We start from the raw sequence: 26,662 nt of genomic DNA, 5'->3' as shown, positions 1-26,662 counted from the left end.
TGATTAAATTCTAGTACGCGGTGAATTTTGGATAACTTCAAACCATGCTGCAAACACTGTTTTAAATTTCGGTAATGAATGATATACTTAGATTTATCGCATAAATTAGCAATGAGCATTTTCGTCGTTGATGCAATGTACGGGGTGGTCTTCATATTTTCAGGGCAGAACGGTAGGTCATTATGAGAAGTGTGTAACTCTTTAGGATACTGGAAGTCAACTTCGAGGAAATAGCCTTTATCAGCTTCATCACCTAGGGCGTGTAGCTGTAAAGCATCAATTTCGCACTGCGTCAGCCAGCGGAAACCACTCACCGGTAGATGCTGACTCATCGCCCACCCATACTGATTATTAGCATCGAGGTAAACGATATACCGAGATTCCTGACTGGAATCGAAACTCGGCATGTACTTATTATTAGCACTCGAATACCGCCCGCTGCACTGACTCAGACCGCCTCGAATTGATGATTTTATAAAGTGCACCATATCGATATCGGTCAGCAGTTCCAAATTCACATGCGTGTATTTCAACATCGCATCCCAACTTAACCCAGGTGCAGTAAAATACTGACATGGGTCAAGGCTGTAGGTGTTCATGCAAACACAGCGAAAATTTTCAAAAACATCAGCTAACAAAAGTACATCTGTCTTTAAATATAAATCGGAGTATTCACCCAGCGTTTGAATGTGGAACTGCTCCCAGATATGTTGTGCATGTAAATAGTCTTCATCACTAATATCTGCTGAATTCAGCGAGCTGTAAAAGGATTGTTTCGATGGTAAGGCGCGTTCTTCGAGGCGGTCTAAGCAGTCGAGATATTCGTAACAAAAAACACCCTTACGCCGAAGTAAATTAAACTGCGCTTCTTCGGGGAAAACGCGTCGAATTTCTGTAAATTGTTCAGGCTGTAAATGACTAGAAAGTTTATCGAGGCTACTCGCCATAAAGCGAAACGAGTCAAGGAATCTCAGTTTTATAGAATGCTCAGCATCTACTTTTACAGACTTTGCAAACGCAATGTACCGCTCTTTATTCTGAGGGATTATATCTACTTTTTCATCTGAAGCTCCAAATTGTGAAATGATGAAATGAGAGTCGTAACCAGATATGTTATGAAAAATTACAGGGATAAATTTAGGAACTCTATACTTAAGATTACAGCTATAATGAGCGGCACATCTGTAGAAACCAGTTAAATGATCATGATCAAAAACTTTAGGGTCATTTTCGGAAAATCCCCCATCACAAATGCTACATTTTGTAGCACGTTCATGATCATTTAACTGAATTTCGGTGAGTGGCTTCATAGGAATATTACTATTCAGAATACGACCGAGACGAACTGCATCACTTTCAAGTCTTTCTAAAAATACTTTAGCAGCATCATGTCCTCGATACAGCTCTGACTTGTTAAGCGTACTATCGTAACTACACTTGATGTAATACGCGAAGCTATACGGGACATGCATGTGCGTAGTATTAGTGAAAGAGTTGTCAGGATTAGGTGAGCATGTGTTGCATGGCGTAAGGATGGCTTCAAAGTCTGCATAAATCACGAACGGTACCCACATCTGCTTGTGAAAATTTGTAAATTTTAAAACATTATTGCCTGTATTAAGTATCTCTGTACGTACATGATTGCAGTCATTCTTGGAATGCTTCGTTAACTGATCTTCAGTTCTAAAATACTGCAAGCATCCATCACATAGCCACTTTTTACACTTATCTTTAGATAACTGACTACCAACAAGTCTACTCAGATTTTTAATCCAGCAAAAGTGGCTATTCTCACTGTTTTCAATATAGAGTAAATTAACGTGAGTACTCTTCTTATGACATGTATAATACAGAGGACCTACTACAGACTTTTTCTCTACACCATACACATTAATACTAATGTTATTTAGTTCCTCAAAGCGCTTAATATCCTTTATCTGCACTGGAAATTCTATACTATCGAAATTTAGCTGCGTTGAATAGTGTGGATACGATGATGTTCTATTCGCTACATTCCGTTTCACAGGATTTAAAGCTGACATCACCGCCCATGCAAAACATGCTTCGTCATTGTTTCGGATGTTTACAACAGCTTTTCTTTGCTGAATCCATGTCGGCAGCTCAATGTGCGAAGATCCACGCATATAATTGTACTTATTGATGTTAACTTCTAGATACATTATCTCAACTAAAGCCCACCCTGATTCCTTTTCCTGAAATTCCTCGCTCTTAGTTGAAATAATGTTAGAGACATCCCTAAGTACATCACCAAAATTAGTTGACTGACTTATGACGAAATTCTTCGTATTAAATGATTTAATGTCCGTTATTTCGGATTCATCCGTGCTTTCAATGTACAAGGCGAAAAGTTCAAAATTAACTTTAAATAAATTATGATTGGACAAAGTTTTAGCAAGAAGCTGTTGTACATCCGGTTGAACGCAATTTAAAAAGTTTGAAGTGCACTGAAACTTTTGACTAGTGCGAATTCTGTAACTAGCAATCCTACTTTTAAATGGTGTATTAATTTCCTCGATGTTTGCGTTACTACCACTTCTACACGCATTATTTTTATGCGCATTACTCCGTAAGTGCCCCTGAAAATGCGAAGATGGAACATCAGTGTTACAGTGCTCGCAGTGAATAGTTTGAAGTTCATGATTTTTTCTAGGTTTTTTACTACTAGTACTTTCTACAGCTACATCAGTAGCTGCACGCTTTTCCCCTACTACTACCTGAGGGCAAGTAGATATTTGATGTACCTCTGCTAAGTGATCCTCATATCGCTCTACGTTAGCGAAATACACACTGCAAACTTTACATAAAGCAGATGTTATGCTAGGGTGTTTTGATTTCATATGGCGCATGAAGTTATCACGCCTTGCAAACGTTACATTACATTCCTCGCAGCAGGGGAACATCTGAAAAGAGAACGACCGATAGAGATTAGGTGAAAGTTACGGAAGAAACCAAGTTTCAGCGTATAGAGGTTGGACATGGCTGTGAGTTAGGCCTATAGCATGAGGATTGAAGAGAACGACTAAAGTTACGATGTTCGGAAGAAACCAAGTTTCAAACCGTTGAGGACAGACATAGCTATGTGCACGTGTTTGAAATTATACCTCGTCTATGGCGTGAGGATTAAAGAAAACAACTATTTATCAATAGCTTAAAGTTACGATGTTTTAGAAGAAACCAATTTTCAGCCTGTTGAGGGCAGACATAGCTATGTGCGCGTGTTTGAAATTATACCACGTCTATAGTATGCGGGTTGAAGAGAACAACTATTTATGATTAGCTTAAAGTTACGATGTTTTAGAAGAAACCAAGTTTCAACCTGTTGAGGATAGACATAGCTATGTGCGCGTGTTTGAAATTATACCTCGTCTATAGCGTGAGGATTAAAGAGAACAACTATTTATCAATAGCTTAAAGTTACGATGTTTTAGAAGAAACCAATTTTCAGCCTGTTGAGGGCAGACATAGCTATGTGCGCGTGTTTGAAATTATACCACGTCTATAGTATGCGGGTTGAAGAGAACAACTATTTATGATTAGCTTAAAGTTACGATGTTTTAGAAGAAACCGAGTTTCAACCTGTTGAGGACAGACATAGCTACGTGCACGTGTTTGAAATTATACCACGTCTATAGTATGCGGGTTGAAGAGAACAACTATTTATGATTAGCTTAAAGTTACGGAAGAAACCAAGTTTCAGCCTGTTGAGGGCAGACATAGCTATGTGCGCACCTCGTCTATAGTATGAGTAGTGAAGAGAACAACTATTTATCAATAGCTTAAAGTTACAATGTTTTAGAAGAAACCAAGTTTCAGCCTGTTGAGGGTGGACCTAGCTATGTGCGCACCTCGTCTATAGTATGAGTAGTGAAGAGAACAACTATTTATCAATAGAATAATGTTACGATGTTTTAGAAAAACCAAGTTTCAGCCTGTTGAGGACAAGCTTAAAGTTATAGAAGAAACCAAGTTTCAGCCTGTTGAGGCCAGACATAGCTATGTGCGCGTGTTTGAAATTATACCACGTCTATAGTATGAGGATTGGAGAGAACAACTATTTATGATTAGCTTAAAGTTATGATGTTCGGAAGAAACCAAGTTTCAACCTGTTGAGGATAGACATAGCTATGTGCGCGTGTTTGAAATTATACCTCGTCTATAGCGTGAGGATTAAAGAGAGCAACTATTTATCAATAGACTAAAGTTACAATGTTTTAGAAGAAACCAATTTTCAGCCTGTTGAGGGCAGACATAGCTATGTGCGCGTGTTTGAAATTATACCACGTCTATAGTATGCGGGTTGAAGAGAACAACTATTTATGATTAGCTTAAAGTTACGATGTTTTAGAAGAAACCGAGTTTCAACCTGTTGAGGACAGACATAGCTATGTGCACGTGTTTGAAATTATACCACGTCTATAGTATGCGGGTTGAAGAGAACAACTATTTATCAATAGCTTAAAGTTACGATGTTTTAGAAGAAACCAATTTTCAGCCAGTTGAGGGCAGACATAGCTATGTGCGCACCACGTCTATAGTATGAGGATTAAAGAGAACGACTATTTATCAATAGCTTAAAGTTATGATGTTTTAGAAGAAACCAATTTTCGGCCTGTTGAGGACAGACATAGCTATGTGTGCACCTCGTCTATAGCGTGAGGATTAAAGAGAACAGTTATTTATCAATAGCTTAAGGTTACGATGTTTTAGAAGAAACCAAGTTTCAACGAATAGAGGTCAGACATACCTTAAAATCTTCGCGCTGCAAACTGTTACTCGGATGTATAAAATGCGTGCGTTCAAGCCTGAAGCTCGAATGATAATATTCTGGTCGTACCTAAAAAAAAGAAGAAACATATATGAATGTAGTGCAGGGTACATCATCTAACCTAGTTATCTTTACAACTCAAAGTTCGAAAACATACCTTTTAAAAAAAATGCACCTGCTGCAGACTGTTACTGGGATGAATAAAATTGCGTACTTTCGAACGGTACCTAAAAAAAGAACAAACATATATGAATGTAGATGTCTAGCGTAGAAGTTGCTTTGCAAATAAAAAAAGTAACTAACAGTTCTACCTTACCTTAAGCTGAAGAATAATATTCACAGCAGACGGGAGATGTGTGTGTACGTAATAAACGCATACAGAGAACTGTGAGCACTTCGCGCAGACTGCAGCGGCTAAATATTCTGCTTGTTACCAAGCGGATGTGAAAAAATCGCTGACAACTGCAGTACAGTCGGAACGAAGTGTTTATGCAACAAGAGCTCCCACCTATAGTCCCGCAGGCTGACGTATTCGAACCTCCTGTTGATGCCGAGGTGTCAGAATTTAAGAGTTCGAGAATTGGAAAGTTAGCGCGCGATCCTCGACTTCTCGAGGGTACATCCGCGGTATTCCTTACCTGTAGGTATCGAGCTAAAACTAGATCATGTAATGATGAACGCGCAGTGCCCCCCTCGCCTAGCATTTACGGCTTCTAGTTCGAACCCGCTATCTTCTGAAGTAGCGAGAATGATTGAAGAGTGTTGAGGGTGATTCATTCGTCGGATGGAGGCGTTAAGCTATGTGCAGGCTTCTTCTAGTCGGGGTACGCGATTCCAATCCTGGTAACTTATGCCGTCGGGAAGGGCATCTAGCTAGATCATGTTATGACGATCGCGCTGGTCCCTCGCCTAACATTTACGGCTTCCAGTTCGAACCCGCTATCTTCCAAAGTAGCGAGAATGATTGAAGAGTGTTTGAGGGTGATTCATTTGTTGGATGGAGGTGTTAAGCTGGCTTCTTCGGTAGGAGTAGGCTATGTCGGGATATCGATTTAAAATCCTAGTCAGGAGGGGGCAACCGGTCGTATAAAACTATGGTGTGAGGCGGGGTGTGCAAAAAAGCTAGCAATAAGTAAGGGCTGTTGATAGGGGGTGTTAAACCTTGTGCAGACTCCTTCGAAAATGATTTTTTGAGTACAAGACTTGACGGTGATTCATTTGTCGGATGGAGGCAATAAGCCTTGTGCAGGCTTCTTCAGTGGGAGTAGGCTATGTGTCGGTACCGGGATATCTAGTTATAAAACCCGCTACAACAAATTTATCGCGTATACTGCGATTTAAAATCCTAGTCAGGAAGGGCAGCCGGTCGTAAAACTATGGTGTGAGGCGGGGTGTGCAAGAAAGCCAGCATTAAGTAAGGGCTGTTGATTGGGGGAGCGTTAAACCTTGTGCAGGCTCCTTCATCAGGAGAAGCCTACATGCCGGCACCGTGCAGGCTCTTTCGATAGGGGTGTGCTATATGCTCGCACTGTGTGTGTGTGTGTGTGTTTTAACCTATCCGTACAATCATGATAGTTTACGTTAGGAACTTACATAGGCTAAATGCTACACATTCCGTAGCAGAGCTGGGAATCGAACTCGGACCTCCGAGGGTAGCAGCTAATCACACTAACTACTACACCACAGAGGAGGACTATTTCAGAATATTTTACAACCTTAATTGGTACTGTGTTTTAAGAGCTTACATGCTACTCAGCTAAGAAGACGTTCGCGAGTTACAAGCCGCTTATCAGCACACCGTGTCCTCGTTCAAGGCCGAGCCGGAAGATACGTGTACAATTTCAGCTAACACACGCATTCCACAACTTGCTCAGAATGACTGTGCCGATACTTCAAGGACTGTAGAACAAACCCATAGCCTACAGTTTAGTTTAGCGTGCATGCCTCTCACCCAGTAGTCTCGGGTTCGATTCTCTTGGGAATAAAAATGTGTTTAAATAGCATGAATGTGTTGAGTTGTCCTTCCTGACGCAAAACTAGCAGTATCTAACCTCATACACTATAGTTTTCAACCGGTTGCCCTTCCTGACAACTCGGATTAAGAATCTGTTGAGAATCAGGGGTTTTACAGCTAGCTTAGATTTTAAATCACGAACTATTGTTTTACTGCCGGATGCCCTTCCTGACTAGGATTTTAAATCGCAAGAATTTGTTTTAAGACTAGTCGCCCTTCCTGACGCAAAACTGTCAGTATCTAGCCTCTTACACTATAGTTTTCGACCGGTTGCCCTTCCTGACAACTCGGATTAAGAATCTGTCGAGAATCGGGGATTTACAGCTAGCTTAGATTTTAAATCACGATCTATTGTTTTACTGCCGGATGCCCTTCCTGACTAGGATTTTTAATCACAAGAATTTGTTTTAAGAGTAGTCGCCCTTCCTGATGCAAAACTAGCAGTATCTAGCCTCTCACATCATACACTATGGTTTTCGACCGGTTGCCCTTCCTGACGTCAAAGAACTCGGATTAAGAATCTGTTTTACAACACGAGAATCGGGGATTTACAGCTTAAAGATGGCGGGTGCCAGCCGTCAGAAAAGCATATAGGTTTGTAAAGCACGTGGAATTTGCCACCGCTACATAGAGGGCAGCACTGTTCTCTCTGGATTAAAGATGGTGGGTGACAGCTGTCAAAGGTAAGTAACCAAACGAGGGCAGCACGGTGAATAAAGATGGCGGATGACAGCTGTCAAAAAAGCACATGGCTTTGTTTCCAAACAAGAGCGCGTGGAATTTGCCGTCACCACATAGAGGGCAGCACTGTTCTCTCTGGATTAAAGATGGTGGATGACAGCTGTCAGAAAGCATATAGGTTTGTAAAGCACGTGGAATTTGCCACCGCTACATAGAGGGCAGCACTGTTCTCTCTGGATTAAAGATGGCGGATGACAGCTGTCAGAAAAGCACATGGGTTTGTAAAGCACGTGGAATTTGCCGCCACCACATAGAGGGCAGCACGGTGCTCTCTGGATTAAAGATGGCGGATGACAGCTGTCAGAAAAGCACATGGGTTTGTTTCCAAACAAGAGCATGTAGAATTTGCCGCCACCACATAGAGTGTAGCACTGAGGTTTGTGATGCAAGATGGCGGATGACAGCTGCACGTGAATTTGTTTCCAAACAAGAGCACGTGGAATTTCCCGCCGCTACAAAGAGGGGTAGCGCTGTGCACAAAGATGTCTGCTGTCACGTGGAATTGTCTGCCACCACATAGAGCGCAGCACTGAGGTTTGCGATGCAAGATGGCGGATGACGTACCACATTTCAAAGGTAAGTAGCTAAAGAGGGCAGCACTATGCTCAAAGATGGCGGATGACAGCTGCACGTGGCTGTCAAAAAGCACGTAGATTTGTTTATCTCGAGCTAGTGAGGTTAAGTTGGTAGCACTAAGGTTTAGGCCCGCTAAGATGGCAGCGCTGCCGATGACAGGTGATGAAAGAGGGCAGCACAGTGTTTAAAGATGGCGGATGACAGCTGTCAAAAAAACACGTGGCTTTGTTTACCTCATGCTAGTTAGGTTAAGTTGGTACCACTAAGGTTTAGGTCCGTCAAGATGGTAGTACTGAGGTTAGCGATGCGTTGTTGTCTGTCAAAAAGCACGTGGCTTTGTTTACAAATCTGTCAAAAAGCACGTGGCTGTCAAAAAGCACGTGGCTTTGTTTACCTCGCGCTAGTGAGGTTAAGTTGGCACTACTGAGGTTTAGGCCCGTCAAGATGGCAGTACTGAGGTTAGCGATGCGTTGTTGTCGATGACAGCTGTCAAAAAGCACGTGGCTTTGTTTACAAATTCAAATCTCCCGCCAAAATTCAAATTTCCCGCCAAAATTCAAATTTCCCGCGGGCGGAGGCGGCGGAGGAGGCGGAGGAGGAGGCGGGCGGCGGAGGAGGCGCCAGAACCCGCTTATTATACTACTTACGACAAGGCCAATAATCGCCTTTTTTGCTCTAGGACACACTGTTTTCGAGATATTTTGCATCTAGGCCATCTATCTCTACGTCTTAGTTTGATTAACCACACCTGTTCAGTTACGCCCTTTAAGCAAGTGACGTCACAGCAGGCTTGTTTCTAACACCAGATGGCACCTCAGCACCATCCATAGGAGTAACAAGTCCATGCATGCTTTTGTTTATTTTTCCAGAGTTTCCAGCCATGGCGCTTTGACGAGAAACCACAACCTACGCCCTAACCCCTGGTCTCCTGCATGGCGTGTTGGCGGGCACCTACAGGCAAGATAGCGTCCGACGACCAACGCCTTAGCAACAAGCACCCATACCTCCTTCTGCATGGCGGGAACACCTAACGACGCCCCTTCCGTCGTGCGCTGGACTCCCTGGGGCGGTGACTTCATCAGCTAATGGCCCGCTGATTGGTTAGGGAGGTCCGTTCCCTGATGCGATGCTCTCCCTTCGGCTGCGAACAGTCACGTGTCCCGCTGCGGGGCCTCTCATTGGCTCGGGAGACCGGTTGACCTTGAACCTTACTACTCTTCTATTTGCTCGTTTCGGTTTTCTTCATTACGTGGTGGATTATTACATCGTACCTGTCCTGGGTTTCGGTTTCGTGGATGGTAATTCCTTCTTCTGTATGGTCTATGTGGTTCCTGAATCTGGTACAGATGATCTCTTCCTGAGTTGTTACGGTCTCTGCGTGGAGGATTTCTGCAATATTCTGCTTGTCTTCTTCCGTTCCAGCTTTTATATCTCCCATAGGATTGCGGTCTTCGATCATTCCCGCGGAGATTTTGTTCCCTGGTGGCAGGCCCTAGCGTCTGGACTACTTGTTCATTCCCTCGGTGTATTCTGGGTTAATAATATGTCGCTGTTGCATCTAACTGTCGATTCTGCTTGGACTACAGATTGGACATTTGCAGCTGCTAATAATCTCTGGATTTCCGGTGGAAATTGTCATTCTATGGCACGGATTAGTTCAATTTCAGAAATTGATACATCAAGGTCTTTTATCCTGTGAAATTGAAATGAATATTCTGATTACCTAGTTTGACTTGTTGTCGAGTATTTTGAGAGTATAATTCTAGATGTACATTTTGCTGTGTATCCGGCCCGCAAAATTTATTTAGGAAAGCAGTTTTGAATTCGTCAAAATCAACGAGTGTTGAACAGTAAACATGAAATCAGATCTTAGAGTGTCCATCCAGATACTTATCTACGATTCTTAATTTTTTACTCCAGTATTTTATTTTCCATAAAATACGCTTCCATTTCTCGAATGAATATTTTGGGAGTTAGACCAATACCTCCTGCAAATTTCTTTGGCTTGTCATTATAAATTTTAATTACGTTAATGATTTGAGTTCCTTTTGGGATATCGACTGTCCAATTCTCATTTCCATTTATGTTCCTATCGATTAAAGTAGTGGGTGTAGGTATTCATTCATCTACCATTCCTTGGGTTACCGTCTGTCTTTCTCCTAATATCTAGATCAAATGTTTCGTTGACCCATTTGCGCTTATAAGTCCCTGCAATTCTTTTTGGTATGTTATGAATGTCTAGATTTATTTGGTCTACTCTATCTAACATTTCTGATCTGTATTGTCCCGCTTAGTCAATTAGTAGTTCGACTTTATCGCTTATCTAATCCCTTGTTATGATCATATGCGTTTGGACTGCTAAGTCAGTAATCTCTACGACCTTGGTGATTTTAAATATATGTTCATGGCACACTTTCCATTGTTCAAGGTTCTGCTCCTTATTGTTGGACTTGATTGCTTGTTACTTCATTCTTCAGGTTGACAACACCATCTTCCATTTGCATGATGGTCATTCCATTTTCTGAGTGGATTTTCTGCATCTCTGTCGTGACTATTTTAATCGTTTCTTCCCGTTGCCTTCGTACTTTTTCTTGACCTTCTTCCTGCCTTCTTTGCGCTTCTTCTTGGTTTCTCCGGGCTTCTTCTTGACTACTCCTTATAATTTATTCCGGTCTCTTTCTAGATTGTTCTTGTGCCTCTTCTAATTGTTTACTCTGGGCTTCTCCTTGCTTTCTCTGAGCTTCTTCCTGACCTTCCTGGACTTGCTCTAGTTGCTTTTGTGTTTGCTCCTGAGCTAGTTCCAATTGTTTTTTGTTTGCTCTTGTCCCTCCTCCATCTTGTTGGCCAAGTAATCTAACATTACTTTAATCTGGGCTAAGTTAGGCATTTTAGTTTCGTAATGTGCGCTAAGTTCAGTATTAATACTCGTTCAATAAAGATTTCTCTACACCCCATATAAGTCTCAATAAGCAACCACAGTGGACGTCTCCAATCCGGATTTCAACACGAATAACTCACTATATCATACGCATGGAATAAATTTCCTCCCCATTATTGTCAATATTTACTCGCTTATACATAAAATATTTTATTATTATTAGCCATCGTAAGTATTTCCCTTCAACAGTAATAATAAACCTGCTCTATCGTGATCTAGTCGCACAGTTGGGAGCCATAAACGTAACAAAATGGGGTCGAGGTGCTCGTAGTTGGGCGTCAAAATATGTAACAATATGGCCCATACACGGTCAAGGACTGCCCCAAAGTTGGGCGACTAATAAGACAAAACGAGGTGATTGAAATTGGGCATCCAAACTTGTAACATAATGCACAACCGATTACTCATACGACGGCACCCTAGCAAATCTACCATCAACACAATAAATATGTGTTATTATTATAAGAGTATGTCACCAATCAGCTTTATTTAGACAGGTAGGGTTGGCATATAACAATTTAAATATGATATAGCTTACCTTCTGTAAAACATAAGATTCGTAACCTATAAGGGTAGGTTCTCACGACGGACATCACCACTGAATATTACAATACCTGAGAGTAGTGTAGAAAGGAGGATTCAGAAACAATGGGTGCTGAATGAGCGCTGAGTCAGCATTTCCCACAAGGTCATTGACCCCTGGCAAGTTCATTGACCTCTAGCATACATACTGTTCCCGCCGGATTTTGCATAAGACAGATAGCCTAACTTCACAGTCGCCATCTTGGAAAGGGCCAACCTCACTTTTACGAGCTGATGCCCTCTACGACGCGAATTTTGTATAACAGAGCAAGCCTAACCTCAGAGCCGCCATGTTGTAGGGGACTAACCTCAATTATACGACCAGTTGCCCTTCTCGACGGCATATGTCGCCATGTTGGATGCGCTTAACCTCACTTTTACGGCTAGATGCCCTTCCCGACGTCATCTTCAGTAGTAGGACATTGGGGATTCTTGCGACGCCATCTTGAATAATAGGGCAATATGGATTCGCTTAAGAAAGCAGGCCTAGCCTCATCGATGGGCCCAACTGCACTTTGACGTTCAGATGCCCTTCCCGACGCCACCTTGCCAAGTGAGGCAATGAGGGATGAAGAATTTTCACTACACCATGGTCAGATGACTTTCCCGTTGCTATTTTGATTCTCCTACCAGAGGAGGCACATATGGCGTAACATAGTTTTACGGCCAGATGCGCTTCCCGATTTCATCTTGCAGGCTCTAACTACACTGGGCTCAGATTAACGGTCAGATGCCCTTCCCGTTACCATTTTGGAAGGGCCAAATTACACCGCCACCATCGTGGCTCAGTTTTGCGGTCAGGTCCCTCCCCGTAGTCATTTTGAAGGGGCTGAGCTGCACTAGGCCCAGTTTTATGGACAGATGTCGCTCCCGTCAGCATTTTGGAGGGGCGTAACTTCACAGTCGCCATCTTGGGCTTAGTATTAAGGTTAGATGCTCTTCTCTCCTCACGGACGACTTTTGGAGAGACTTCACTACACTGTCGCCCATGTTGGGCCCAGTTTTACGGGCAGATGTCCTTCCCTCGTCATCCTCGTCTGGCCTAGTCCCCCCTTGGAGTAGTGACAGAGCTGTGCAGTAATGAGTGCGGGCGATTAAAAATTCCGTTTTAAAACGCAGCGATTATGTCGACATAGTTTTGCCTGTTTAGATTTGTTCGTTATCAAGGTCACTCTCTAGTAAACTGATGCCTGGTATGAGTGTGAGCTTTTCTTTATTCTCTGAGATACTGTGTTAGAGAGTAGAGCGCACTATTCCATCATGACAGGAACATTAATAGTTGAAGTACAAGGCTTCAAATTGGACGGCAACCAATTTGTGTTCCGAAGTGGCAGTATTGGATTGCACTGTGTTGTGGGCGCCAAGACTCGTCAGTTTATTATTTAGGCCACCTATCCCTTACGGTTTTGCAAATAGATGAAGACACAAAGCAGACATATAAAATTGAAATAAATTAAGGTCTGAAGTGGGAAGAAAAATACATACGTTATCGCTTTCGATATGTTATAATGAACGTTTATTTTTCAAGAGCAGATCTTGCTTTTTAAGGGGTTGTGGAAAGAAGGAATGACTCCGAAAATATCTACCATCAACATGTGAAATTATCGACATGCATGAATTATAATGTTCATCATTTAAAACTCTTCACAAGGAGAAACAATTAAACAGTCTTTACGACATGTGTGCGTTGTGTTGCAGTGCATGCCGGGAGAAGAACAACATGTATAAACTGCAGGGCCGAAATGCCGTCGGTCTGAAAGAAACATTTGTAGAGTAAAGATATCATGTCATTCCTATATTCTTTCCAATTTGATGTTATGGATTGTGTTCAAGTTTGATCAAGTCAATCTTAACCTATATTCATTAGTACTGATAGGCTCTCGCCTACTTATTGTGCTCAAATATTTTATTAATATATTTTGTTTTGTTGAAATGGTATTGTTTAATTTCAGTACATTAGTGGGGTATTACATACTGTCCACTTCATTCCGTATCGATATTGTAATCAAGATAACAATTAAGTAAAAGGTTCCACCTGATCGATACTTTTTTTATTATTTAGCTTTCGGCTAAATTTATATCATTAAAAACTTACAGAACATGTTTCGATTGCTTAGCAACCATCATCAGCTGTTTCGCTTAAAGCTTAGATGAAAAAGCATAAAAGATTTCATAATTAAAATTAAAATGTGTTGGTAAGGGACGTTCAAGAGATGGGGGAGGGTGGATGGGGGGGGTTGTGTTTGTTACTTAAGATTAAAATTATACAAATTAAAAACTATTCTAAACTAAAACATCTTTGATTTCATTCGTTGTCACTGAACAATCTACACAATCTTCTCTCTCCACCAAATAGTAAGAAAGGTCTAGAAATAAGAAGGAACATTATACCATCAAGACAAGTGTGCAAGAGCATTAACGGAAAACTGTCGAACTTAATAATGAACCAGTGCAAGTGACAACGAATGAAATCAAAGATGTTTTAGTTTAGAATTGTTTTCAAGTTGTATAATTTTAATCTTAACTGACAAGCACAACACTCCCCCCCCCCCTCCATCCACCCTCCCTCATCACTTAAACGTCCCTTACTAACAAATTTTAATTTTAATTATGAAATGTTTTATGCTTTTTCACCTAAGCTTTAAGCGAAACAGCTGATGATGGTTGCTAAGCAATCGAAACATGTCCTGTAAGTTTTTAATGATATAAATTTAGCCGAAAGCTAAATAAAAGAAGGTTATCGATCAGGTGGAACCTTTTACTTAATTGTTATCCTGATTAGTGGAGTATCCCGTTCGTTTTCTCTTTCGCTTTAAATTATTTGTATCCGCTCGCCTTGTTCATGTTCCACCCTTTTCTGTTCTCCGGCGTGATTTCAGTTAAGGTAAGAGTTGTTATTATTTCCTGTTACCTTGTTTGTGTGCTTTATTTTGTGGATTTTGGTGATTGATTTCCTGCTAATGTGTCCCATCTGGATGAAACTGAGCAATGGGTGTTATATCTTCTTTCACAACTTCTTTGCAGTGGGGTAATCACATAAGTGGGATTGTAAATAAAGTGTATAGATCTCTGCACATGGTTTCCAGGTTAAATATTCGTCTCTGATAAGACCCCAACTACAGTTCTAATGTATAGGACCTCCACCAGGATTACTTGAGTCAAGAACTGGAAAAGTACCAAAAAAAGCAGCTCGATTTGTTCTGAGTTATTACCGACATAAGATTAGCGTTACCAAAATGCTGCAAATCATAGCCTGGGAAGACTTGGGAAAAAGGAGGCAAGTTGCTTGGCTATGTGGTAAATTCTGGCCTGTCAGTACAAGGATGGGTTGGAATGACATTAGTAATTGAATAGCTTTGTGGCGTATTTTTAAAAGATCATACTATGAGGAAGAGTTGAGGCAAACATTCGTTTATAGGAAGAGGACTTATGGATCAAAATAATTTACCAAGGAAGATATTCAACAAATTTCAAAATTCCTTGCCAATATTTAAGAAACGTGTTGGTAAACACAAGATGGTGAGTCTGCGACATGGGTGACTTCCCTAACAGCGTACCAGTGGTGATTTGTAATTGATTGATTGATTGATTGATTGATTGATTGATTGATTGATTTCATACATTCTGTAAATGTGTTTTTAAATAGCTGTGATGGCTGTGTATCACTAAGTATGCAAATTCTTTCAGCAGGTTTAAAGCCTTCATGGGCTATAAACGGCAGACAATTGCACCTTCTGTTCCTCCGGTTAGACAAGGGACTCTACTAGCAAATATGCAGTGTAAAGTGCGACCAATTACCTTAATGCCAGTTTCAAAATCTCATTCTCATATGATAAAAATGAAACACTCTTGGAAATACATACTGTAATGATAACAAATATGTTCGTGATGGTGTATCATGTACCACACGAGCAGTTACAATGTAATCACTATTAGATTCCAGAAAGTGTATTACTCTGTGAACAATTCGAAATTAAGTATGGCGGATACTAAAGTAATTGGTTGTGAGGAATGATCTGTCCCATACTTACCGACATTGAAAGGATAAATCCTGTTCCAACCCTGTGGCCCGAATTTTCTTCGCTCCGCTACAACTGCGTGGAAGTAACAAAGTGCGAATAGTATTGACTTGAACTCTGCTTCCTTGTTACACATATCTAAAGTTTCTTGATTGAAGTTATCCATTGCCATGTGAAGATTTGCCAGCATGCCAGTCGGAGGCTCGTTTGTTATTTTGATGGACGATTCCAAAATTCCCTGTAACAGGAAAGTAATATATACACAGGGTGTGTTTGATGATTACAATAGTGAATAAGGAAAACATGAAGATAGGCCAGGAACGCAATGGGGTTTCAAATACACGGTTCTAAAAGTTAGGGGAACATGTTTAGTAACGTCCTGTATGTGGATAGGTTTCCAATGGTCGTACAGCATACCTTGAGACCTCAGCTACTCAGGGTATGTCCATCTGTAGACGTAGCCATGCATTAAACTGTAAAGTGACCCCTCAAAACAAAGTTAATAGCGGTACGTCCGTGTGTCATTGTGAGGTACACGTTGTACGTAATCCAGCACATCCCATGTGACATCTTAACGAGGTGCAAGTCGCAAGGGCCGTCACTTCGTCGAGTTGCTGTGGATCTCAATGTCTCTCCGTCAGTTATTCACCGCTTGTTGAATCGCTACAATGAGACAAGCCAGTTCACAAGGAGAATTGGACGAGGTCGTGGACGCATGACAACTCCAAAGGATGACCGATATCTGACCATCTGTGCGTTGCGGCGTCGTTCAGCAACTGCCAGAGAACTGCAACAAGACCTCAGGAGGGTCACTAGAATCACGGTGTGTGACAAGACAGTAAGGAACAGGTTAAGAGAACTGTCGTTGTGGCCCAGACGCCCTATTCGAGTGCCACTTTTAACGCAGCAACATTGCGCAGCTCGCCTTTTCTTTTCCCGTACCCATCTCAACTGGTGACTTCTCCAATGGAGACCTGTATTCCTCACAGACGAGTCCATATTTTTCCCTGATACAGCGTGATGGACGCCAACGTGTATGGAGACACCGTGGTGAGCATTACATGCCAGATGTTGTCCAGGAAGGCCACCGATTCGGCCAAGGTTCTATGACGGTGTGGGTTGACATCTGTATTGATGGCCGCACGGATCCTGTTGTCGCCCGCTGTAATCTTACCGCTGCGGGGTACATCGAGCAGATACTGCTACAGCACGTGGTGGTTGCAGCATACGATTTTGGCCCTGAAATCTTACTCATGCATGACAATGCCAGGGCACATAAAGCGCGTTTATCCAGAGCTGTCTCAGGAGAACTGGATATTCAAGAGAAGTAATGGCAAGAAATGTGTCCCGACCTTAATCCCAGCTAGCATATGTGCGGTAGGCGTGGCGAAAGTGTTCGTGGGCGTCCTGTTCCACCACAGACCTCGAAGAGGCTCTCATTGGAGAATTGAACCTTATGCCGCATCGTGACCCCTGTCAACTTATACGGAGGACATAGACATACTGAAGCTCTCCAACTGTGATAACAATCGACCCTGGAGGACTGTTTGTTATCGCCGTTTGTGTTTTAAAATGAACGTGAACACTTCAACGGTAAAGAATAAAGGTTTAGTTGGTAATATACCTGGTTGAGAGGTTCTCTTTTGTGGAGCATGGCATACGTTCAAAAACATGTTCCCCTAATTTTTTGAACTGTGTATTTTGGTAGCACAATAAAGGATTTTGTGAAATGCAGTCAGTAGGTAAGGCCTCAATTTGCATTTGGTGCGGGGATTCTGACGGAAAGAAGGAATATATTGGCGAGTTTTTTGTTTAGAACCTGGAACTGTAACGAGCCGAGACCTGGGTCATAAGTAAGAAATATGAAAGAAGACTGGAATTATTGGAGAAATGGTTATGGAGGAGAATGGAAAGAATATCCAGGGAGGACAAAGAGGATGTACTGGTGAAAATTAAATACAAGGGAGTACTGTTAAATACTATCCAAGCAAGGAAGAGATACTGGATTGCAATATAGATTTTTCGGATATACGTCCTAAAGAGAATGGAAAACAGTAGGAGAGGAAAAGGACAGTGAAGGGCAGTGTGGATATAACAGCAAAAGAAGACCTGCCTGATGGCGAACAACTGTACCTCCTAAGGAAACTGGGGTTCCTCAAGCATCACAATTCTGAAATTTATTTTAGTACATTACTTTTAAACTTTTAAACTGAAACTAAGCAGCTTTTTTAAATTTCAGTGGTGGCTTTACACAAGCCTAGGACGAGATTTCCATGACCTAAGATTCTAAAACTGGTAAGTATTACTGACTTTCTTAGCTGGTGTAATTTGCAATTTTTATCTTGTTTCTTTATGGTCCATGTTACAGTCTCAATTTGGACATTGTAGGTAAAATCAATATTATTGAGTTGGAAGGTATTGGTGAAAGCATCAAAGGAAAACCCCGATGTTTACAAACACGATTCAACTCTCATGAGCCTAAGCGCTTCCTTTATACCCACGAGATTTAACGAACCTATTTGCATCCTATCGTCCCAGTAAAACGTAGACAAATCACTGGCCACTCAATGTGAAATTAAACTTTTCAAATTCCATGCTAGAAAAGACTAATCTACAATATATTCCCACCTGTCCTCAAATTTTCCGCTACTGCTATTGCCAATGAGCAAGGGTCACATTTATTCTGAGGTGCCAGCCGCACATTTGTTTTGCAAATTCTGTAAATATCCAATGCCTGGTGCAGTCTAATAACCTGAACGCCTGTTTCAGACATATCAGCTAATATTATACGGTTCATTCCCTCGCCGTAGCTGTTACATACATTGTACAAAACTCACTGTGTCAGAGTATTTATTACTTTCAACGACCTGTCTCAGACTTCTCCTTGGGTTTTCCAATGCTTTGATTGGTTATCCGTTACCTTAAAAGCATTTCACCCCTTCCTGCGTCCAGGTCGGTCGACTTTAAGGATCCCCAGCCAGCTTTTCAGGGAATGTCATAATTTGGTCCTATTTACGTGAGATCCGAAAAAGAACTATCTGACGTGTCGATCACTATATCGTCAATCACAAATTTGCTGATGGGCGTCTCCATCTGACACACCCTGGCAATGATATCCAACTCGTAGATGCGAAAGCTTATTTCAAGCTATCTTATCCTATCATAACCCATTACTTCTAACTATTTATTAAACATCATGATTCGAAAAGGAATAGGAAGAGAAATATATTGCTCTGTACAAATAGTTTTCTTTGATTAAATAAGCAACCGCTGAACTGCTGATTCTTCATTTGTACAAGTAGCCTACGTACCTAATATTCTAATTGCTTCATGTCCATAATTGAAATAGGTTCACTTCTCCTTTAATATGTTTTATTATAAGTTAAACTGATCAATTGCTATCTACATCGAGCAACTCTCATCATTCTAAACCTATTTTTCCTATTTATTTTTGGCCTACTCCTCTAACTGAAAACTGGAGTTTAGCATCACATTTAACCAACATTATGTCCTTTGATATCATCAGTGCAACGTCCTACCTAAGGTATCGCCTACTTAGATTGACTAATCTGAACCTATTCTGATCTAAATGATTTTATCTGAAATTTCTATCTGAATTTTATTATTTGACACCTTTATTATCTGAAAATTTATTATATGGATTCTTATTATGACCTCCGCTGATTTCTTGGGTTTCGGAATGTTCAATAAGTTTCTTGTTTACAGCCAACATTAGCCGTTATCAAGTTATCATTGTCAATGAAATATTTTCACACCTATCATTCATGTGATAATTTCATATATCGCATTAGCAAAGTTCATTATGCCAAACCTATCTTACATTAAACGTAAATTAGCATAAGAAATCAAATATGTGCCTATGTGTATTGTATTCCTTCCTTGGTGATACTATAAGCTGACCTCTATATATGTATATTCTATTGTGCCATTTTACTGAATAACTTCATAAACTCGATCTTAACTTCATTTGGGAAGGAGTAGTTTCAGCATGTGTCGATTAATCCTATTACAGTCCATTATATGAATATCTATTTGAACTACGGAGGCTATCAGGTGATTAAGGTACATTACTTAAGGTTTTATGTAAGGAGCGAATACGCTGTGATCATATTTGTATATTCTCTTCTCAACATACACCTTGACATACAATAGCTATCCAATATGATCCTACTCTCTGCTGCCATTTAATATCAAAATTACTCCTTCTTTCGTCGCAATTACCGACGGATGCATCTTCGTACCTTTTACATTTCCATATTATTGAATTCAACTCTATCACTTCGTAGTCAATGCTTTCCCCATCTCAAATCTTTTTAATAACCTCTCATTCCTCATAACATTTAACTTCCCTCGTCGTTATTGCTTCTACGCTTGCCCAAAATTCACATAGGATATACTCTGACTTAGCAAATGTCATCGCGTAGTCACCTAATAGCGTGTGGGGCCTCGTCTGCCCCTGCAAACTGCAGTGAGACGCCGTGGAAGTGTGTCGGCAAGTCCCTGGTAGTCCTCTGGACGCAGCTGACACCAAATCGTTGCAGAGCGGCCGCCAGTGCTGGTCTGTTCGTGGGTGCGGGATCCATGGCACGGAGCCTGCGTTCCAGGACATCCCAGATATGCCCGATAGGGTTCATGTCGGGGCTCCCGGGAGGCCATAGCAGTCGTTGGACCTCCGATGCATGTTCCTGGAACCATTATCGGGCGACGTGGGAGCGATGTGGCGGCGCGTTTTCATCTTGAAACACCGCAGAACCGTCTGGGCGCTGGAAGGCCAAAAATGGGTGGAGATGGTCTCCGAGCAGCTCAGCATACCGCGTACCATTCAAAGTCTCTTCCAGAACAACTAGGGGGACCATTCCATACCAGAAAAATGCACCCGAGACCATAACAGAGACACCAGCGCCCTGGACCACACCTTCGAGGCAGGCGGGATCCATCGCTTCATGTGGTCTGCACCAAACACGGTGCCTCCCATCGGCGTGGTGGAGTTGATATCGTGATTCGTCCGACCATATCACGTTACGCCATTGTTCCAGTCTCCATCCCTGGTGACTGGCGAAAAATGCGCGACGTTGTGCCCGATGACGTTGGGTTAACTGTGGCACCCGTGTGCGGCGCCGGCTCCTATACCCCATAGAACCCATGTTCGTACGGATTGTCCACTGGGAGACGTGTCTAGCACGGCCTGTGTTGAATTGAGCCGCGATTTGTTGCACGGTTGCTCGTCTGTCACTATTGACAATCCGTCTCAGATGTCGCCGGTCACCGTCATCGAAGGTGACTGGTCGGCCGGTCGTTCGTCTGCTGTGGACGGTGACACCCGCATTCAACCGTCCACGATACACCGTGAACACGGTTGATCGTGTGAAGCCGAATTCCCGCACCACTTCCGAAATCGCACTTCCCATCCGTCGGGGACCGAGCACCATACCCCGTTCGAACGGTGTCAACTCACGGCTGTGTCAGCTCATGTTACACCTGTCACATGCGCTCACAAGGTCTCCTATACATGGGGCGTGCGGTGCGCAGACAACTCACCTGTGCATCAGTGCTGCGCTATCCCACGACATTTGCTCAGTCAGTGCATCTCTTCTTTGTATTATACATCCATCGTGCTGTCTATCAATATTATCTCCTAGAATCCAACTAAATTTCACACAGTATGTATTCTTCCCAAAACTCTTTGAATTACAACAACATAGCCTTCTATATGATTTGGGATCTTATACCTATACGTAACACACTCTCTTATGGCATTAACAAAACTGTGGCTAAGATTGGAATTCGGTTATAACGATGTCGCTTCCTACACCAATATACATATTGACAAATACAATCATCATTCGTAAGTTTACATGAAGTAGGTTAGCTCTGTAGGTCATGTTTGGTACGTAGGTTATATGTCACTTGCAGTTGAGCTATTGTCATTATTCTCTACCTAATAATTCATAGAATTTTGAAAACGAGAAACTTATCTAGCTTCCTTCGCCCCTCTGAGGTAGTCTCAATTTCTCAGCTGCTGCATGCGATCCTTGTGGTCCTTCGAACGTCATCTCTGGCCACGATCAGTCATCTTGAGCAAAATTATGTAATCTAGGGCTATCCACTCCCATATCTTAGAAAGACTCCTTGGTTACAAGCTCGTTCATGAAATCATAAGATACAAGTCGAATGACATAATACACGTTAATGTTGTTCATTTAGCATCTAATATACTTATTTATCCAACTATTTGTGATGAATATACATATACAGTTTCTGATTATTGACTCTAAATTCTCTTGGGTAATGTGAATATTAAGCAGTTGGTTGAGTTCTTTCTCTCCTTATATTAGACTGCCTAAAGTTCCTTGTAGGGCTCTTGTTTACCCCAATGTCACCGTTCGGGTTTTTCCCTTGTAATATTGGTCTTTCTTCCGTACTTCTCGCTGTTTATGTGCTATTTGGTTAGAATTCCTCGTCACACTTCTCTGAAATGTGTTTCCTTGTTTTATCTGTATATGTTTTCCTCTCAGCTTACATCCGTGTCTCTCTCAGTAAAAAGTGATTCAGAGGTAATTTTTTAACAATCCAGATCCTGTTTTGAAGTCTTTTATATTGCCCTCACGATTCCATGCCTTCTGCTACGATATCAATCTGGGTTTCGGTGATATTTTACGTTCATTTACTCTGTTTGATGTCGCCGACGGCCATTGTATTTGTTCCGATCTCATTCATATTTTCACTTTAGTGATAGCGTAATGGTACATTTCACCTCCCATTTTGTTTACATATATTGCTTGCGATATAGTTATAGCTCTTGTTTCATCTTTCATTCAATATAAAATATAAAATTACGCTATTCCGCTTCGTTCTCCTGACTTCAGTTTTATTCGTAAACTGAAGTGTATATTGATTTCTAGTCTTATTTCGTCAGGTGGCCTGCTTTCCTTCACTTATCTGCGTTCCATACCGATTTCTGTTTGGTATTGCAGGTCCGAATAACACTTTGCTTTGTCTATTTCCAACTAATTATTTGATATCTCTTCTTGGTCTTCCTTAAAATATAGCTTAAGGTTCGCAGCGTTATGGATAGCTTTATAAGTTCCCGACCTCGTTTGCGTTATTTCCAAACGGTCTTCTTATTATGTATGGTCCGTCTTATAAATGTACGAATTTGGCATATACTTTTCCTGAAACGTTTGAGCTTGGCGATTTCCTAATTAATACCAGATCATTCTCTTTTAAAGGCGAATGGAATCTTTTATTCTTCATTCTTTTCAATATTCTCCTGGATTGTTTCTCCATTAATTCTCTGACGAATTTAGTTATCTCTTGAGCAGCATGTCTGTCTTCCTCTGCTTCACTCAGGATCGCGTTCCATGGTCCATTTGGGCACTCATTTTTACGGATAACGCTTGGAATTTTCCCAGTAGATTCATATATGGTGGTGTTTATACACTTCTGAATTAGCTCAAGGACATCTATCCATTTCCAATGGCTTTTTCCGCAGTAGATCCGGCAAAACTTGGTAGTTTCTCTCATACACCTCTCTACAGGATTCGATGATGGGTGCCTCACTGAACATAGCATATGTTTAATGTTTAGTTCTTTCATGATCTCAGGAAATTCCTCGGATGTAAATTGTGTACCTCGGTCGGTTAATATATTCTCTGGCTTCCCCATTTTTGGTGTTGCATTTTTCATTAAGATACGCAGGACTTGTTTTGAGTTAGCCCTCAGAATTGTTTCTAATGCTATGAATTTTGAAAATACACCCATGGTTCCAAAAATAAATATTCTGCCTTTCTTCGTGGTAGGTAAGCGTCCGAAAGTATTGATTGGATATATCTGTCACGGTTTCGTTGGCAGTATAGCTATTGGTTGATGGCTAGTTCATTGAGGGTTATGTTTCGTACTTTGGAAAATGTCGCAAGTTCTGATCGTTTTCTTGAGTGCTCTTCTCGGTTCCTTCCAAGTGAATCTCTCTAGGATTTTCTATGCCACTTTATTGATTCCTCCATGTTCCATGATTCAATGGGTATGCCATATTAGATCTCTCTGTAGTTCCTTTGGTGCCATGATTCGTGTTTTCTCATGATTTTATCTATATATTCGTTCAGTGTTCCATTTATCATTACATATGCTCGCGTTATTTGCGACACTTGGGCATCATCTTCCAGTTTGTTTATGATTCAGCCTAACTTTTCGTCTGCCCTTTGTAGTCTACTCAGGTCTTGTAATATATTAAGTAATTCCTCGTCCCGATCCATCTAACTCTATCTGATGAATCGCTTCTTCCTGCTCTACCGGGTTCCTGCTTAATGCGTTCGATACAATGTTATCCTTGAAACTGCAGTGCTCTATCTTTGATTGAAGTTGCTGCGTGAACAAGGTCCCCCTTGTTACTCGTTCGCTCGTCATTGCAGCTTTTAATCCAAAGGTCAGCGCTATGTCGTCCCTTAGGAAGATTACCGGGTACCAATATATTTCCTTGCTCCATTGTTGTGGTGCGTATACTATTGGTAATAGCTCCTGCTCCGTTGTGGTATAATGCTGACCATGCTTTCTCAGTTTTTGACTTGCGAATGTCAAGTATACAGGCATGCTCCTATTCCTATATTCGATGCATCTGATTGTATGATGAATTCCTTCTCATAATTTGGATAGCCTAGTTTGATTTGAAGGAAATGTGTCTTCTTTTTTAACACTAATTCTGCGCTTTAGCTAAATGCCTAAGTTGGATGTTCATTTATTCTTTTTAAAAATAATGATGACATTCATGAAACTTTTTAAATATAATCGAAAATGACAAACTGTTATGTTCTCATAATATTTCAGAATGGTTTCGTGAACACGTTGTAGACGAATTGCTTGTGAAATGTCAAAAGTTTGAAGAGGGTGCGAGCAATAAATCTCTACAAAGTATTTCTCATCTTCAGATCAATGTCTGTAAATGTGACCCATTAAATTCAGGTAGACAATATATCTCACTTCCGAAAGACATTGCAGATAAAAATGCTGTTATCAATATTCAGAATAATGATAAACATTGCTTTCTATGGTGTGTCGCAATAGTATTAAAACATGCAACACACAATCCTTCAAGAACTTCACAGTATGAAGATATATTTATTGAGTTGCAACGTACGTTACATTTTGACGGTGTAACTTTTCGAATGGACATAACAAATATTTCCAAATATGAGAAAGACAATCCACATTTTTCATTGTATATGTACGGTGTGAACGGAGAGAGTATTGAAAGACCAATTTATACATCTTGTTCTCCAAAACAACACCATATTCATCTGCGATATATTTGCGATAAAAACACAAGCCACTACTGTCTTGTAACAAGCTCGAAATTTTCAGAAACAAACAAAAGACGCTTACATGTGTATGACAGGGTACCGAGGGAGAAGATGTTCGCTATACTGGGGGACTATGGAATTAAAGGTAGATTATTAAAATCAACCAAAGGTATTTATATTGACAACTGGGCTTCAGTGAAAATTGATGGTAGAATGAGTTCTTGGTTCAGGGTACTTACAGGGGTTAGACAAGGCTGTAATCTTTCACCTTTGCTGTTCGTAGTTTACATGGATCATCTGCTGAAAGGTATAAAATGGCAGGGAGGGTTTCAGTTAGGTGGAAATGTAGCAAGCAGTCTGGCCTATGCTGACGACTTGGTCTTAATGGCAGATTGTGCCGAACCTGCAGTCTAATATCTTGGAACTTGAAAATAGGTGCAATGAGTATGGTATGAAAATTAGCCTCTCGAAGACTAAATTGATGTCAGTAGGTAAGAACTTCAACAGTATTGAATGTCAGATTGGTGATACAAAGCTAGAACAGGTCGATAATTTCAAGTATTTAGGTTGTGTATTCTCCCAGGATGGTAATATAGTAAGTGAGATTGAATCAAGGTGTCGTAAAGCTAATGCAGTGAGCTCGCAGTTGCGATCAACAGTATTCTGTAAGAAGGAAGTGAGCTCCCAGACGAAACTATCTTTACATCGGTCTGTTTTCAGACCAACTTTGATTTACGGGAGCGAAAGCTGGGTGGACTCAGGATATCTTATTCATAAGTTAGAAGTAACAGACATGAAAGTAGCAAGAATGATTGCTGGTACAAACAGGTGGGAACAATGGCAGGATGGTACTCGGAATGAGGAGATAAAGGCTAATTTAGGAATGAACTCGATGGATGAAGCTGTACGCATAAACCGGCTTCGGTGGTGGAATCATGTGAGGCGAATGGAGGAGGATAGGTTGCCTAGGAGAATAATGGAATCAGCTATGGAGGGTAAGAGAAGTAGAGGTAGACCAAGACGACGATGGTTAGACTCGGTTTCTAACGATTTAAAGATAAGAGGTATAGAACTAAATGAGGCCACAACACTAGTTGGAAATCGAGGATTGTGGCGACGTTTAGTATATTTACAGAGGCTTGCAGACTGAACGCTGAAAGGCATAACAGTCTATGATGATAATGTATGTATGTATGTATGTATGTATGTATGTAATTAGAAAAGCATTTCAGAATTAATGGAATAATTATATATGAAGAAGAACATCAGAAAGCTGAGGAGAATACAAGCTAGTGTTTCTCTCAGTAGAAGTGTGTAGTTCACTTAGATCTTGAACACAGTTACAGAAAATGATCCGCAATAATAATCACTTATATTAATAGAATCATTATTAAGGTTGGTACTGTTCACATATACTAAGTTATATTGCAGTTTTAAGTCTTCAATTTGCTCTTATTTACAATACAATGTCTGGCATTTCACGTGGACTATTGATGCAGACTTCAGAGACAGTGTTAGAACTCTCTTGGCGAGTGAAAGCCGTTTATAGTTTTTAAAACTGCAGAGATGGATGATTTTGCCCTGTTGAGTCAAAGTGGTTTTGCAGGAGAATTTTTTATGTCTTTCGTTCCAGAAACAGGAAGAGTACGGTAATACCTTTGATCACTGTGTGAGGTGTTATTTGAGGCAGCA

At 41.1% G+C, this 26,662-nt stretch overlaps 1 protein-coding gene across 1 annotated transcript in view; it reads right to left on the bottom strand.

The window, feature by feature from the left end:
* LOC136863901 (dynein beta chain, ciliary-like) overlaps nucleotides 1–26,662 on the bottom strand; it is a 5,220,903-nt gene that overhangs the window by 712,107 nt on the left and 4,482,134 nt on the right. The window contains exon 74 of the mRNA XM_068226514.1: nucleotides 15,669–15,894. Within this exon, the coding sequence (XP_068082615.1) occupies nucleotides 15,669–15,894 (226 nt within the window). The remainder of the gene's footprint in view (nucleotides 1–15,668; nucleotides 15,895–26,662) is intronic.

This window comes from Anabrus simplex, chromosome 2 (genome assembly GCF_040414725.1).
Source record: "Anabrus simplex isolate iqAnaSimp1 chromosome 2, ASM4041472v1, whole genome shotgun sequence".
Classification (NCBI taxonomy): domain Eukaryota; kingdom Metazoa; phylum Arthropoda; class Insecta; order Orthoptera; family Tettigoniidae; genus Anabrus; species Anabrus simplex.
The sequence above is the reverse complement of the archived record's forward strand: the minus strand, read 5'-3'. Positions and strand labels throughout refer to the sequence as shown.